At 38.1% G+C, this 17000-nt stretch overlaps 2 protein-coding genes across 2 annotated transcripts; both read right to left on the bottom strand.

Annotated features, from left to right (window-relative positions):
* Nucleotides 1–3349: 3349 nt before the first annotated feature.
* On the bottom strand, nt 3350–7688 carry LOC106295842 (probable phosphoglucomutase, cytoplasmic 1). Its single transcript, XM_013731835.1, has 18 exons — nt 7430–7688; nt 6988–7069; nt 6843–6898; nt 6379–6492; nt 6194–6256; nt 5992–6111; nt 5798–5898; nt 5645–5704; nt 5444–5543; nt 5194–5351; nt 5006–5101; nt 4835–4898; nt 4663–4744; nt 4400–4578; nt 4233–4309; nt 4010–4142; nt 3750–3866; nt 3350–3651 (listed from the first exon to the last, which is right to left on the bottom strand). The coding sequence occupies exons 1-18, from the start codon at nt 7505–7507 to the stop codon at nt 3580–3582; spliced, it is 1752 nt and encodes a 583-aa protein (XP_013587289.1). The 5' UTR covers nt 7508–7688; the 3' UTR covers nt 3350–3579.
* A 6604-nt stretch (nt 7689–14292) lies between these two features.
* Nucleotides 14293–15123, bottom strand: LOC106344543 (uncharacterized protein At4g02000-like). Its single transcript, XM_013783906.1, has 2 exons — nt 14680–15123; nt 14293–14637 (listed from the first exon to the last, which is right to left on the bottom strand). The coding sequence occupies exons 1-2, from the start codon at nt 15121–15123 to the stop codon at nt 14293–14295; spliced, it is 789 nt and encodes a 262-aa protein (XP_013639360.1).
* Between the last annotated feature and the right edge of the window lie 1877 nt (nt 15124–17000).

Here is a 17000-nt window from a genome sequence, read left to right as displayed (position 1 = left end):
ACATTTACGTATACAAACAAACTGATATCTAAATATTAGTTATTTAAATGGTAAAATTGTATAAAAACTTAACTATGAAAAATAATAAAGCACACTTTAAATAAATTTCATAGAAAAATGTATATAAAACAATTTTCTATTATATTATCTTAATATTATTAAAAAATAAAACTAATTATTAATAAAGTATTCATAGTAGTGTATAGCATAGTATAGTAGTGTATATGTACTGAGAAATCTATGTGATATTAAAATTATGTACTTATAAGAAACTATAAATACTTTAATAACAGTAATTTTACTTTTATAATACAAACAAATAAACAGCTAAGTTCAAAAATAACAAATTTATAAAAACAATGTAAATAGGAAATCAAATAATATTTTAATAATATTAATAAAAATATTTTTGCGAAATTCATCTTTTTCTTAAAAAATATTGTAAAATTAAATTAAATTATTAAAGCAGACTCGCGCGTAGCGCGAGTAAAAAATCTAGTCATATATAATAAGAGACTGTAAAGATGAATGGTTAGAAAAGATGATGAAAAGAAGGAAAAAAAACGGTTTAGAAATTCTATATTAAAAATGAGATGCAACCTAAATAATCAAAAAATTCCTACAAAAATTTAGCGTAATAAGTATAAAAGTATTGGAAAATGATGTGAAACTATATGATAATTAGCAAAGTTTTGACTATTGTATATAACATGATTTGTTAACTTCTAAAAAAGCTAAATTTTCGTGTGTTCGTTACACCATTAAATTGCATATTAAATTATATATTTGTATTTTCTAAGAGAATGCCTATACTGGTACAATACAATTTTGCGTGAATAATGATGAAATAAAGTTATTAGAACTCTGCTTCTCCAACCACAAAACCACATATCACCAATAAAAAATCTAAAATTGTTATGATGTGAAATCCACCAACCAAGCGTTAGGGTGTTTCTCAGAAAGTGTTTTAAGTACATATCCAAATCAGAGGTCGAAGGCTTTCAGACTCTGATCACTCACATGAGTTTCGTGTGAGCTTGACCAAATTAAAGTATTCGAAAGTTGATTCAATCCGTCTTTTGTGGAAATCATTTGTTTCCTCGTTGTTACAAGTTTTCTTACTTTATCCTTTAATTAATGTGTTTAGGTCTATAAAAACGACACTTTGATCTGCAATTTTCTGTCACGTAGCTAAATCATAACAATTAGTCATGCGTTTAACTCCAAAAGAAACTATGGAAGTCATATAAATATGACAAGTTTTTAAATTCTAACATACATTGTTGACAGTAAAAAGAATAAAAAGAAAGTATGTATATATAGGTATATAACATACATACATTTTTGTAACAAAAATAACTAAAGTCGATGAAATGCCTTTCTGTAGTGTTAAGCATTTAGAAATTCAAAGTTCTATCGTGTTAATTTTGGAAGTGTCTTAAATCTCTTACTCGCAATCAAAATCAACATCTTGAGGCTGCAGGGATCGAGGGTTTTCCGCGGTACGGTATACTTTTTATAATTAGAAAAATTACCTTTACTAGAATAAGAATGCTTCCTAAAATGAAAAAAAAAATCGAGTTTTAAGACTACTATATATTAATATATGTCTGAAGGATTATAAATCTTTTTTTCATTTACCTGATCAATAAAAACCTTAAAAAATATATTTGGTTTAATAGCGTTTTGCTCTTAAGTTCGATTGCTTTATTGAAAGTTAGTTGGCGTTTGTTGTTTATTCACAACATATCACATAAGCGTGGAAATTAGATGATGATTCTACATTAGGTACACAGCTTACGAACATTTAGTGCCAATGGAAGACAGTTATAGTCCAATGATTATGTCACATTTCATATCTAATTATGGTCATACGTGCACAAGAAAAGAAAAACGACACACTAATGGAAATAATCTGTCCCTAATTAAAATACAAAAGTGATAGATGGCGGTAGAACTTGTTGTTTGGTCGTCCATCATATTTTTTTGTACAAAGAGTTTATTTACGTAACTTGTCAAAGATTGGGTGGTATATTCAAAGATATCCAAATCGATTTTAAATACGAAGGAGATTGTTGAAAACGAAAGTGAATGAACTACAATTTTTACATAGATATTACGAAAGTTTTGTCTAGGAACCAGAAAAGTGACTATAAAATATGCTATTTTAAGAGAAAATAGATCATATATACCGAAAACTATATTTACCGACATGACGCACGTATATAGAGATGATAGATCAGGAAGGTACTATTGGGAGCGGGAGTTTGTCTTCAGTCAGGTCGAATGGTTTGTTACGTAGAAACCGACGAAATTTACTTTTTATATGATTAATGATAAGAAGCGGCTTTGAGACAAAAGGCTTTGTGTGTTGCTTATCGTGTGTTTATGAATGTGATAGACAGTAGTGCGGGTGGTGGTAGTGGTAGTTCGTTAGATGAGTTTGGTGTTTTCTTTTGGACTTATCAAGAAAATATGTTAACTCTCTCAGACTCTCACTAGCTAGCCTTTTCATATGCATTGCTTTTTATCGTGAAAAGTACTATTAAATCTTTGTAGAGAGCAATCGCTATGTAATTGCTGTATATGGTCACTATGTTTCGTTTTCATGTGGATCATATAACAGATTTGTACTGACTGTAGTCCAGTTTTCTTTATCATGGTCATGTGTATGCACGTCCACTCAATTATTTTCAAGTCGTATCTGAGAATGTTTGAGTAATTTGGCTCTGAATTCTGAAATATTGGATAATTTAATTATCTATATTTGATACTTAAAAAAAAAAAAAAAAAGAGAAAATGGATCGTAAGAAAGATATACTCAAAAGGAAATAAAATGGATGGTGTCCTTAAGTGGAGTCGAAAGGTGGCAGAAGCTGCATTCTAAATATGGAAGGTCCGGTAGGAGAATTCGGGTTTTGTACGACTCTACCAATCGTAAGGTTTCCTTATTCAATTTTTCTATATTCATTACGAAAGCAACTCAGATATGTTTTGAATGATTCGTCTTCTCTTTCAGATCCTTTACTCCCTCTCGACTTTAAGATCGACGTCTCTCCTTATATTTTTTTGCTATTTGAAACTTGAAAGTACAAATGGGGTTGTCCATAGATTGTGGTATAATAAAAGCATGCAGAGACGCTGGTCAACCACCATTCTAGATAACCAATTGAACGATTTAGATTGTGTTGTATACTTGTATGGATTTATTCCTCTTGGTTACAATAATATTATTTTATTAAATAAAACTATGAGATTTTTGTCAGTGGATCGCATCCATATAAAGAAGCTTAAAGCATAACCAATCTTAACACGTTGAGTTATCAATAAAGTTGTTAGATGTTAAGATACGGAACTTGCAAAATCATTGAACTGCAATAACAAATCTTAATCATGTACGTAATACATGTAAAATAACAAAACCGAGAAAGACAAATCCAAGTATAAGCTTCACGATAACTCATGAAATATGAAAGCCTCCCCGAGACTCTTAATTATTCATAGTTTCATTTAAATGAGAAGAAACAAAGCGTCCCAAAGAAGTGTATGATTTGAGACCGTTGAACTTGACCCGCCTTTTTATGTTATGACGGTGGGGGCTGATCGGCCCGTGAACTCCTCCATCTTGGACAGTTTCAGAGCTACGTCCACCTGTGAATCACACAAATCAAACAACAATTTAGTATTTGATGAAACCTTACTCTTTTTTAAGTATTAGTAGTTTTGAAGGGTTTTCTTAAACATCTGACCAGAGGAGACAGAGCTTCATGGGACTCTCGTCCGGTTTTAGAAGCATCCTTCTCGTACTGTTCAATGTAGAGTCGGATGGTTGCTCCTTCCGAGCCAGTTCCAGACAGACGGAAAACCTATATAGAAGAGAGGATTACTTACTTTTTTGATTTTCATGTTTAATACAGTATCCACATGCTTTGTTGTATATCTCTATCACTTTGCTTTAGCTGATATGCCTAAAGGCTCATAAAAGAACGAAGAAGTAAGTGTGACTTACAAGTCGTGATCCATCTTCAAACAGGTAACGGATTCCCTGGTGCTTGGAGATGGAGCCATCAACTGGATCTTTGTACTCGAATTCATCGGCACTGGATACATTCGACACGTCCGAGCGAATTCCTTTCACCATCCTGAATAAAATCGACAGAGGAAGATGTCATGAAAACAGAGTACCAAACTGCTGAGTGAAAGGGATTTCAGAGAAGTGGAAGTGTGTGTACTTGTTGACTTCAGGGATTGAAGATTGCAATTTGACCAAATGCTCCATCAGTTCCTTAGCTTTACCTGCATCTACATTCTTTTGGGAGACAAGAATTTCAAGATATCACAAAAGGGTGCTTGCTTGTTGTTCCGCATATTACAATCACCAAACTTGGCAACTTTTTACCTCATAGTCGTAACGAGTGTAATAGTGACGGCCATAGGTAGCCCAGTGTTTGCGGACAATGTCTTCAACCGTCACCAATTCAGCGTCACCATCAAGAGTTTCCTTGTTCTTGTGAGCAAGTATAGACAGCCACGCAAGAACTGCCCAAATCCCATCTTTCTCACGGATATGATCCGACCCTGTAAAAATATCAAATCTTTCAGAACTGTATCTGTTGTTGTTAAGTTAATACCAGATGCGTGAGTGTGAAATGAGAAACTAACCAGTTCCAAAACTTTCTTCCCCACAAACAGAACACATTCCAGCATCCATCAGATTACCAAAAAACTTCCAGCCTGTTGGAACCTGATATTCGATTTTATAAGAGGCGTGAATTGATGATTGATGGAGTTAGGAGGAAAATGATCTGGATGGAAGTTGCACGGTGACATGTACCTCAAAGAACTTCAAATTCAAGCTCTTTGCAACGACATCAAGAGCTGCTGAGGTCGGCATGCTCCTACAATAAGAAACGGAAGTTAACAATTGAGCCAAAAGTAAGTAATAAAAGCGCTATATACACAGAATTCTGCAAAAACTAAAGAAAGCTTCCGAGTGTATAAATACCTTGCAACACCTTTCAAACCAGTGCTGAAGTAAGGTATGGCCCCAACAGCATTTGCAGCAATTATAGCAACCGAATCAGATGGAGTTACAAAGAACCTGCAAAAGAGGAGAGATGCTTAAAGTTCAACACTACTTGATATAACCGTTCCATGTATGTATCTAACTTAAAAAGAGCATTAGCAAGCTACCTTTTACCAAGGATCATGTTACGGTCTGCATCACCATCAGCAGCAGCACCAAACTCTGGAGGTTCAACTCCGGTGTCAGATTTACCTAATCCCATTCGTGCCACAAGCTCCTTAGCATAGGTCAGATTGGGATCGGGATGACCTCCACCAAAGTCCTCCTACAAAATGTTGTATAGCGGTAAATATGAGGCTGTAGATGTATTTGCAAACATTTTAAGAATAGCATTTATTGGTTGGACAAAAATAAAACCTTGGGTACGCAGTTCAATAGAGAACTTTCTTGCGAACCGAGTTCTTCGACAAAGATCCGATGGGCATAGGCTCCAGCAACTCCATGCATTGCATCATAGCTTCACAGAACAGGGTAAAATATAACATTAGAGCGATGGAAAATATTATACTGAAGTTAACTCCAGTAGAAAAGGTTAAGGAACCAGTTCAAGCTACATACCAGAATGAAAACTTTGGAGATGAAAGCAACTTCCGGATGGATTCAAAGTCGAAGATGGACCTTAAAGGAGTGAGAAAATATTTTTAGAAAGATCACAGAGATTGCACATAGACCACAGAGGGAATCATGCTCTCAAATTTAGGAAGCACTCACTTCATTAGTTTAACGTAGTCATCCGCGGAATCAAAAACTTCAACATCAAACTTTCCTCCAGGTCCTTCAAAACTGGATACGCCAATGGCAGATATATCAACCTGTTTCAGTTAATCACAGTTACGATTCAATGAAAAAACAGTTGATGGAATAAATGTTGTCTAAGTAAGCGGATTCTTCAGAATGTTAGTTACAATGGGTAGATCTTCTGCTATTGGGTACTCCTTGATCGTCTTAGTGTTCTCGTAAATCTTATCAGTGATTGATTCAGGAGCAGGTCCCCCGTTTCCCATATTGTATTTGATTCCAAAATCCTGTATCCCGGAATCAACTATTAGTCTTATCTCAACTGAAAGGGGCAGCTGACAAAAGATACAGAACAAGAACAGGACGGACCTCAGTAGGGCCACCAGGATTGTGACTTGCTGTTAAAATAAATCCTCCCGTTGCTTTCGATCCCTGTAACCGGGGACTGAGGTTAGTGTCTCATCACCATCATTTCATTTTTCGCTCAGGCAAAACAATGAAAAAAATAAATCCAAAGATCACTATAAAAATGAGATCAGAGAAAGAAATCTCACATCAGCTCCTGATCTTTCACGAATCACAGCCGATACGGCAGGAGTTGATAAGAGAGTGTTTTTACCAACCCACACACGTCGCACACCGTTAGCTGCTGCCATCTTAATAATGATCTGTTCAGATAGGAAATCAATTTGTATGAATAATCTGGAATAGCAGGAACAGGATTTTAACAGGAACATGTCAAAAAGAAAGAAAAAGCCTCCAAGCAAATTTCAGAGATAATCTTCCAAGACAAACAGAAGCATTGCACCTACGCTCTCTAGTTCATTCTAATGCAAATTTGTAGATAGACACAAAGATATCGTTTTTGTTGATAAATTAAGGTTCACTATCCAATGGCAAGTAGCAACGTAACACGTGAGTTCCTTCAAAAAGTATTGTAAATACAGGAACATCAATACACAAATAAATATATCCCACCGACAACATACAACCAAAATTTGGAAGACGAGTAATGAACCTGAACAGCATCATTTGAGTAATAACGGCCATCACCAGAAACCACTAGTGTGGCACCTGTACATTAAAACGAATACTCATTGAAATGAGCAGATATCTAGCTACGTTACAAGCAGCCACTCAAATTAGAAAAAAAAAAATCTAACCTTTGACTTTCGCTGGAGTAAGAGCATTAAAAGTTGATTGGACAAAGTTCTGTAGGTAATTGGGTTGCTTGAACACTTTCACCTACAAACAACAGTTAGACAATCAGAGATACCAAAAAGATGCTAAAAGCTTTGACGATGGCTTTGCTTATCCATCCAAAAGATCAATTAAAGATCTGAAAACCCAGCCTCATCGATTCATATTTAAACATACTTTCCACGTTTGATCCAAATAAACAATTTTCAGAAAACCAATCCTAAAGATTTACGCAAGCTTTTGACAATCATTCAGCTATCTTCATAAATCATATGGGATCAATGCACAGATCAAATCTAAATCGGATTGCGGAAAAAAAAATTCAAATCTAAAACGAAATGCTAATCTCTGTTAAAATCTAGTCAGGAGGATCGGATCCAGATCGAAGATTTTGGATGGACGAACCTTCTTACGGAGACCAGAGGTGCCAGGTTTCTGGCCATCGATAGGGGAGGTTGAGACGAGAGAGACCTTGAACACCATATCCCTTCTTTGAGGTGAAGAAGAAGAAGATCAGATTTCGATTAGTGACTGGAGAGGTTGAGAAGAAAGACGAGAGTGATGATGATATATAGCTGTTTCGGAGAGAGAGAGTATGATCGACGCAAAGAAGTTTGCTCAAGCTAAACGAGACAGTGACACGTGTGGCTCCTCTCTTTTTCACCTTGGCCCAACCACCGAGTGAAGTGGAACGTTTCTCTCCTTTTTACTTTAAAAAAAAAAAAAAAACTCTTTTACAGTTTTACAGTCATAAGAAATCTCAGCCGTTGAATTTTGGATCTATGCATTTACTTTTTCCTTGCGTAACATTCCAAAATGTTTCCTTTTTTTTGTCAACTACAATTGGATCAAAATTCTAGCCCATAGGAAAATTAGTCCTGGGCGTTCGGGTACCCGTTGGCGTCCGCTTCGGGTTTTTCGGATTTCGGTTCTTTTTTATAACACCTCCTAAATCTCATTCTAGTAAATTTGCAAGTACGGATCGGGTTCGGATATAACACATCGGGTTCGGATCGGTTTTGTATCACATCATAGAACCCATAAAGTAACCATATATCATTCGAATTCGGGTTATATCGGATCGGTTCGGATATACCCGAAATAAAATCTAAAATTTAAAAGCAAAACATAAGAAATATATACTTATTTATATATAATTAAGTATTTAAAGTAGTTATTTAAATTTTAAATACTTATTGTTAGATACCATATAAAAATAAATATGAAATTGAATATTTGAAGTATATATTCATGTTTCATATAATTACATTGTATATTAGTTTGGACATTTAAACCGGTTTCTTTGGATATCTTTTCGGATTTTTGGTTTTTTCGGGTTTTTGGGTTACCCGTTCGGATTACCCGTTCGGGTTCGGTTAATAACACTTCGGGTTCGGATATGTTTTGTACCACCTTACGAGATCCATTCGGGTATTTTTTACATTTCAGACCGGGTACGAATCGAGTTTTTCGGTTCGAGTTCGGTTCGGATTTCGGATTATTGATTTTATGTCCAGGCCTAAGGAAAATTGTTACAAGAACCAAAAGAGATATATTTTCATATTCTGTTAGAATATTCTGGCGTAATTTAATGTGATAATAATTATTAGCTTTTGATCCGCGCGTCCGCGCGGATTTATTTTTTTATAAAATTTATAATTTATATATATTTAATATATAGATATAAAATACATTTTCCATATTTTTATATAACATATGGTTACATAACATTGTTATTGTATTTAGGTCATTCATGTGTTATATTTGTTTATAAATCTTCTAAATTAGTGTTTTTGCATAAATAATCAGAAAAACATCTTTCTTTAAGCAAATGTATTATTGTTTGAAAATATTAATTTGCAAATGTCTATTTTTCTAATTACGTTTTATACAAGAAAATCAATCAAAACGTGAAAAATATATAAAACATATTTATTATTATTTATACAAATTTGATTTTTTTGTTGACAGAGAGATATATATTCTCACTGGTTTGTTAGCATATAATATGATAAAAAGATCATTTGATTGCTTTTAATTTATTCTTGTTTATGTCAAATCGGTGTGTATGTTTATTGTTTGTTTGCAGAAAGTAGAAAATGGCTGACAGTGAAAACTTTCAGATGGTACTGGAATGCTCAAGGAAATGCTCAAATGGAATCTTTTAATCTTATATTATATCTATTGAATTTGAAAGTCTCTCTGTTATATTCTAAACATGTCACTGGCCTGAAAACTTATTGATCTATGAGATCTATAAGTGGATTTAAGAAAGAAAAAAAGATCAATCTTTTTTTTTAACACTGGACTTTTATTTCTATTGAAAGCACATAACCGATTGTATCAAGTAAATTCCCACACAGGTAGGAGGAGCACTTTTAAGAAAATTAGAGAAAACGAGAAAAATATGACACAACACAGGGATAAAAGAACAAAATGAAGTAGGCAATCAGTAGATGCCCATCCAGGAAAGAGTCAAAAGCATAATGGAGAGGATGCAAAGGTATAGAACCCTTGATAAACGACCAAACTCCACCCTGCGACTTCAGTTACTCACCGCTTCAGCATTCAAATGTGCTAGTAGCCAACTAGGCCCACCTCTCGCAATATAAGAGGAGAATCTCCTGTCACAAACCACACTTTCAGCTATCTTTGTTGCAGGACGATTCTGTGCTTCACATGCATAAGTCATTTGCCAGGTTTGTAGACAAGGAAGGAACGATAAAACCTCATTTATCACCAAGCGCAATCTCGGAAACATTGAAGGGTTGAGTAGCGCATCATGGGCAAGGGTGTAATGAGATTCAAAGATAATATTCCGCTGATGAGTTGATCTCATACTTTCAACTGCAAAATGAAAACCCAACAAATCAGCTTCCATGTGCGAGGAAACCCCAGAAAAAGCACGACGACTGTGCAAAAGAATGGCTCCATTGTGGTCACGTAGAAGCCAAGACGCACCACTAATAGACTGAGCTTCGTTCCACGACACACCAATATTACACTTAAGGACTCCAGAAGGTGGAGGTTGCCAACTCTGACTGGACCTATTTTCGAACGATGACACAGGTGGCTCTGATGACGTTGAAGGGTCTCTAATGTTAGCATGTCTCCATTCCTCCGCAGCTTCAATAGCCATACTAAGCACCGTTTCTGAACCTGTTTGTTTCTTTTCATACTCAAGAGCATTTCTTGCCTTCCAAATTTCCCAAATAATCCATGGGAAAGTACCATTAAGCGCAGTGTTCCGAGAACCACCATTAGAGACAGCCAGATGATGCAGGTTCAAGAAAACAGATTTTCTGGAAAAACCTCTAGTAGGTAGTCTTATATTAGACTTGACTCATACCTCTTGAGCCCGAGGGCAAGTAAATAAGGCATGACAAACAGTTTCAGCCGTATTAGAACAAACAGAACATGTCGTGTCTAAATGAATACCTCGGGACCTAAGCCTTTCCTTCACTGGAAGGGCACCAGATAAAGCTCTCCATAAGAATTGCTTAATCTTCCTAGGAGCTCCAATTTTCCATATTTTCTTCCACACTTGTTTCTCCACCGGAGGAAGACCTTGTTGCAAACCATTGAGAATGCGCATGGTATCCAAGAATCTATATCCACTCTGAGAAGAATAGCATCCATTTCTAGTAAGTCCCCATTTAAGACTGTCTTGCTTCTGTAAGTTAGGCCTGATCTTTAGAATAATCTCAACATCAGTAGAAATGAAAGTGCGACGCACTAGAGCCTCATTCCACGAGGAAGATCCTGGTAACAAAAGATCAGCAACCGTCAGCGTGAGGTTTATGGTACTATCATCTCTATACAAGGGATATTTTGGAACTTTATCCATAATCCACTTCTCTGCCCACACATTCGTGTCTCTGCCATTTCCTATCTCTCTAACCATCCCCTCTTTCAAGAGTTCACGCCCATGAAGAAGGCTTCGCCACGCATATGAGGGACGTGATCCCAGACCACACTCCAGAAAGGAACCGTTTTTGAAATACCTACTCTTCAAGACTCTAGAGACAAGAGAGTCTGGTCTAGACCACACCCGCCAAGCTTGTTTAGCCAAAAGGGCTTGATTAAATGTTTCTATATCATGGAACCCAAGGCCACCCTCCTCTTTACTTTTACACAGATTCTGCCAGGAAACCCATGATATCCTACGCCTTAATTCTCTACTACTCCACCAGAATTCACACATGACACTAGTGAGCTTCTCACATAAAGTATTCGGTAACCTGAAGACAGACATTGCGTAAATAGGCAAAGCCATACAAATAGATTTGATCAAAACTTCTTTCCCGCCTTGAGATAGAGCCTTTGAAAACCACCCAAGTAGCCGCGCCTGTAACCTCTCTTTGATGAAGTTAAGTAACTCAATTTTTGAGCCTTTGAAACACTCTGGCAATCCCAAATAAGTACCCTCACCGCCTTCTTTCTCAATCCCTAACACCACCTTTATCTCATCTTTGACCTCCTCCGGTACTTGTGCTCCAAAGATAATGGAGGACTTGGCTGGATTAATGAGCTGACCAGACGCATCACCATACCGTTCCAAGCACTTTACCAGCTCCTCACTATCAGCAACATTAGCTCGACAAAGCAAGAGACTGTCATCTGCGAATAATAGATGATGGACCGCAGGACTACCAACGCATAATCTGATACCTTGAAGTTTACCAGCCGCTTCAGACTGGTTAAGAGTCCCAACTAAGGCTTCCGCACAGAGGATAAACAAGAAGGGCGACAAAGGATCCCCTTGACGGATTCCACGTTCCGGTTTGATGAACCCGTGAGGACGACCATTAAGAAGAACTGTATAGGACACAGTCGAGATGCAAGCCATCACCCAACGGATCCAAATCCTATCAAAGCCCAACTTCTCCAATAAAGTCTCCATAAAGCTCCAGTCTACTTGATCGTATGCCTTAGACATATCAGTTTTCACAGCCATAAAGTCCTTGGCGATCGAAGCATTAGTCCGCAACCCATGTACCAGCTCATGAGCTATTATCACATTGTCAGTGATCAAACGCCCACCAACAAAGGCACCATGTGTGTCTGATACCACCTCCGACAAGCAAACCTTCAGTCTTTACGATAAGATTTTAGAGATGATCTTGTATTGGACCGAGCATAGACTGATAGGCCTCATATCTTTCATGCAGGTTGGATTCGAAACCTTTGGAAGGAGACTGATCTGCGTGTGGTTCCATCCAGATGGAAGAACTGAAGAGCGAAAGAATTCATGAATCTCATCTGAAAGTTTTGGTCCAACTATGTGCCAAAACTTCTGGTAAAACACTCCAGTTAAACCATCTTCCCCTGGTGCACTATTGCCTTTAACCGCAAATGCTGCCCTCTTTATCTTCTCATCTGTGACTTGACGAACCAGAGAAATATTCATCTCTTCAGACACCCTTTCGTGGAAACCTTCAAAGAGTGAATCAAGGTCATGAGGATTCGAACTCATAAAAAGGTCACGAAAGAACTCTGTCGCTATATGACCTTTAGCCCCTTCCGAAAAATGTTCAACACCATCCTCATCCAGTAGCATAAGTACTATGTTCTTAATCTTCCTGCCTTTCACACTGTTATGGAAGAAGGACGTGTTCAAATCACCAGCACGAAGCCATTCTTCTCTACTCTTCTGGCGCCACAACAACTCCTCCTCTCCAAGAGCCATCGACAGTTCACACCTCAACTGTTTCATTCTGTTGGCATCAGGGTCCAACAGAGCGATCTCTGCCTCCAAGGAGTTTGAAAGCCGAGAGATATTATCTCTTGAGTTCACTCCAGCTGACTTCTTCCATTTTGCCATCTCCTTCCTGCAGCTTGCAATTCTTTCCAAAATACCAATATCAGCAGAACTATCGCTTACTTGCCAGCCTATTCTGACCGCGTCTTCAAACCCAGCCTTTCCTATCATGCGCTTATCAAAATAGAATCTACCCCAACTAGAATCCTCGTTCTCTAGAGAGAAACTAATCAATAAGGGACGATGATCTGAAGCCCACATCTTAAGGTATTCAACGTGAGCTCTTGGAAACAAGTTAAACCACTCATCATTTCCAAAGCTCCTATCCAGTCTGCATTGAACGCAAACTCTATCTCGAACACCTGCGCAAGACAACCGGTTCCCAGAGCTTCTTAGTTCACGAATTTTGCAAGTAGAAGCCATGTTCCTGAAATCCCAGAAAGATGCTTTACTCCTCACCGCACCACCTAATTTTTCCTCATTGCTCATCAATTCGTTAAAATCACCAGTAAGAATCCATGCCTCATCTCTCCTTACTGCTATATTAGCTAAATGGTCCCATACAACTTTCCTCCTTGCCACCATAGGGTCACCGTAGACACAAGTCAGGAAAAAGCTGAGAGAACCCACCTCCACTTTTATATCAATCACTCTCTTATCTCGAAACAGAACATTCACCTTGTAACTTTTCTTCCACAGAACCGCCAAGCCACCACTCAAGCCAACAGGCTCCATAGTGACTAAATTATTATACCCCAATTTTTTCTTCACACCCATCATATACTGAAATCGTTGCTTAGTCTCCATTAAAAATAAAAAATCCAGAAAATACATCTTGCGTAGCTTCCGGAGGTAGCGAACTGTCTCAGTGCTTCCAGCTCCTCGACAGTTCCAGCTCAATATACTCATTGGAGAGGCAGCAGCTTCAAAGCAGAAGCCACCGTTTCTGTATTGATTTTTGGAGATTTTGTAGAGTGATCGCCAACACACGAGACCGCTTTCCTTTTGGAAAAACCAGCGGAAGCAACTGTATCTTCACCATGAATAACCAAAGCTGACTTCTTTAGGGCATCATCAGTTCCAACAAGACCATCACCATCACCAACAACACAAGCTTTCGTCTGACTCAACCTCTTCCACCTCTGCGGACGTCTCCTCGACTTTTCCCATCACTCTTGGTCCCGGTAGGATGGTTAATAGTAGATGAACCAATCCTGAAGACCGTAGGACCAACAGGAGAGGAAGATGAGGACACCTCGAGATCGTCTGCTCCACAACTAACAACCAGACCAGTAGTCAGCTTGAAAGGCATAAACTTACTTGAGCAAAATTCGTCTCCACCAATCTTCCTCTGTCTCTCATATCCAAAAACATGGCCTTTACCCTTCTCAAGATTATGCGAAATCAATGGCATATGCCTAGCTCCTACTGCACCCTTATCCATGATAGATTGTTGCACACGCATGATCCGGGCCTAACGCTCTGTAGGATCACTATGAGAAACATACTACAATGCCGCATTACGTTCCTCCTCCGCCAATTGTGGAAACATAGGAGAGAAACCAGGCGGCACCGCAGGTCCTGGTGGAGGAACAGTCCCAACAAGGTCTTTCAGGTTAGAGGCTCCGCCATTAGAGGACACTACCACCTCTTTAAACACTGGTTTCACTTTCTCCCGAAGGTAAGGGCAGTTGGGTCTCTCATGAGTCAACCGAAGACAGTGAAAGCAACGTTTCCTCAACTTTTCATACTCAAACTCAATCACGGCTTGCCCCCCTGATGGAAGATTTAGAACCTTCTTCTCCAAAGCTGGCCGGGTGATATCCAATCTCACTTGAGCTCTTATGAAAGCCTCTTTTTGTGATCACTTCGGGTCATACGTAATTTCAAGAACCTTTCCCACCTTGCTAGCTAAGAAATCCATCGTTTCCAACCTATAATGATTCATTGGTATCCGACTGATCCGAACCCAGACGTCCACTGTTGTCAGGAAATCTTTCAGAGGAATTGGAACCCAACGATCCAACAGCATCATCCAATGGTTAAAGGACCATGGTCTGTCGTTTAGCACCGTTACCAAATCCTCCTCCCTTTGGAACATGAACTGGAAGCGTTCGTTAGATAGAGCTATACCTCTGACTCTGTTGTAGACCCTCCAAACCCGAGGCATCGTCTCTATCATCTCATCCATTGGCTGACAAGACGGGTTAAGCAGACGACCCAGAAGACTCGTGGCGTTCTCCTCAAAGACCGAGAAACATGGATTGTCAGGTAAATCGATGGGATCATCATCACGAATACTCATGGCCCCAATAGCTTCGTGAAGATTGTCCGACATTGAAAGCGGTGGCGGACGTCCAGAGATGGAATTACGGGTGTAGCGTAAAGAGAGTTTAGGAGCCAAATCAGCACTTAATGAGCAATAATTGCCATTAATAAGGTAATATTCTGAGATTATTCGAAGAGAATACATGAGACTTAAGGAAATACAGAGCAATCAAGGAGACCCAGAAAAGGAAACGGGGACTGGAGAAGAGCTGAGATTAGTGAAAAAAAGAAACAGCGGAGCCACAAAGGAAATATTAGAGATACCAAACAATAAAAAAGGAAGCCTCGAAATTTAGTATTAAACTCTAATTGAAACCGGCCCACCACCGTAAAAAGGAGAAGCAAAACCCAACCAAAACACACTCCAATAAAAAAGGCAAGTTCCGGTGACGAGCCAAAAAAAGGCTAAATCTAGTTATCTGATGAAAATGTTATGTTATACTCGACATAATCTTTTGTAATTTGAGACCAATCTTTGTTTTAGGTATCAATCCGTAGCTAAGTCCCATTTAAAAAAAAAACATATTAGATGGATATTTACATCGTTTAACTATGAAAGTTCTAATTTTTGTAGTTGTTGAGCATACGAAGAATGTAGCCAAGTCCATCATAATAAATTTATATTAGGTCTTTTTAGTGTTTCGCATGAAATTGGACGGTATGAGGTGGTGATGAGGTTGAGCAACTCGTACATGTAGTGACGGCTGTGGGACAAAAATGCATAGATCTAATAGATATGAACTGAAAATGATAAAACACAGGAGAAGAAACTGCCTATTGTAATAAGGTCACTGGAAGACCCAAAACCAAGCACCAACGAATCCACCGAGATTGCACGAGAAGAGTTCCTTTTGCTTGAAAAGGAGAGAGAATAGAAGGCCAAAAACTTATGGGACAGAGTACAGTGAAGTTTGAGAAAATCTCAGGTCTAGATGTAGCCTTAGGAATGATTCTGGTGAAGAGGACACTAAGAGGAGATGAGAGAAGATGGAAAATCGAAGAAAAAACAATGGTAATGTTTGAGATTGAAGCTCCTTTGATGAAATAAGATTTGGAGAAGGTGAAAAGTTTGAAGGGGTATAAGATCTGTCGGAAGAGGAAGGTCTAACGGGAGATGAGGGTTGGTCGGGACGTTCTGGAGAGTCAGGCTCCGACGACTGACCGAAATCCATGGTGAGAGAGGAGGAGAGCAAGGGGAAACCTCTGACGGCTAGGTTTTCGTCGAGAGAGTTTTTTTTTAATAAATAAATGATCTTTGCGTTACAAAGACAATTAAGTTTATGCAAGATTTGTTAAATTATAAAACTACTGTGTTTAGTACATGTGGCGAAAGTAATTTTTGTAGAAAACTTAGTTAAGTACAAAATGTAATTCCCTTTTAATAGATTAGATTTTGTCTCGCTTTTGTGTACTTGGCCTAATGACAATCATCCTATTTATTGTGTTTTCTAACTTACAATTTGAATAAATACTATCATTCTCACATTTTCTTAAAAAAATTCAACGCCAGAGACACACTTTGATTCAAGAACGCAAGTTACGCAACTTCTCTCAAACGGGTTAAGTCTCTGACTGAGTAGCCTAAGAGCTATTGTGGGAACCGAAATTCGCACTGTCCATTTACGTTTAAATTAGGAAACTAGGAAAACCCTAATTTCCCAGAGGTCCCGGATCTCTGCGAGAGCCAACGGCAAGTGACCAAATATACGCGGAAATCGTGAAAAGATAACAAATGAGTTTAGAGAAAACAGTAGATCTTTTTCGAGTCTGTGTAAGAGCGTTGCGATCATTACAAGGGATCATAAAAGCTTTGGCCGCAAATGCTGTCAGCGAGTAACCTAGTTCTAGAGGCCTAAAAGCTCAAACCTAGTTGAGTATCAGTTCGAT

This window comes from Brassica oleracea, chromosome C5, assembly GCF_000695525.1.
Source record: "Brassica oleracea var. oleracea cultivar TO1000 chromosome C5, BOL, whole genome shotgun sequence".
NCBI classification, from domain to species: domain Eukaryota; kingdom Viridiplantae; phylum Streptophyta; class Magnoliopsida; order Brassicales; family Brassicaceae; genus Brassica; species Brassica oleracea.
The sequence above is the reverse complement of the archived record's forward strand: the minus strand, read 5'-3'. Positions and strand labels throughout refer to the sequence as shown.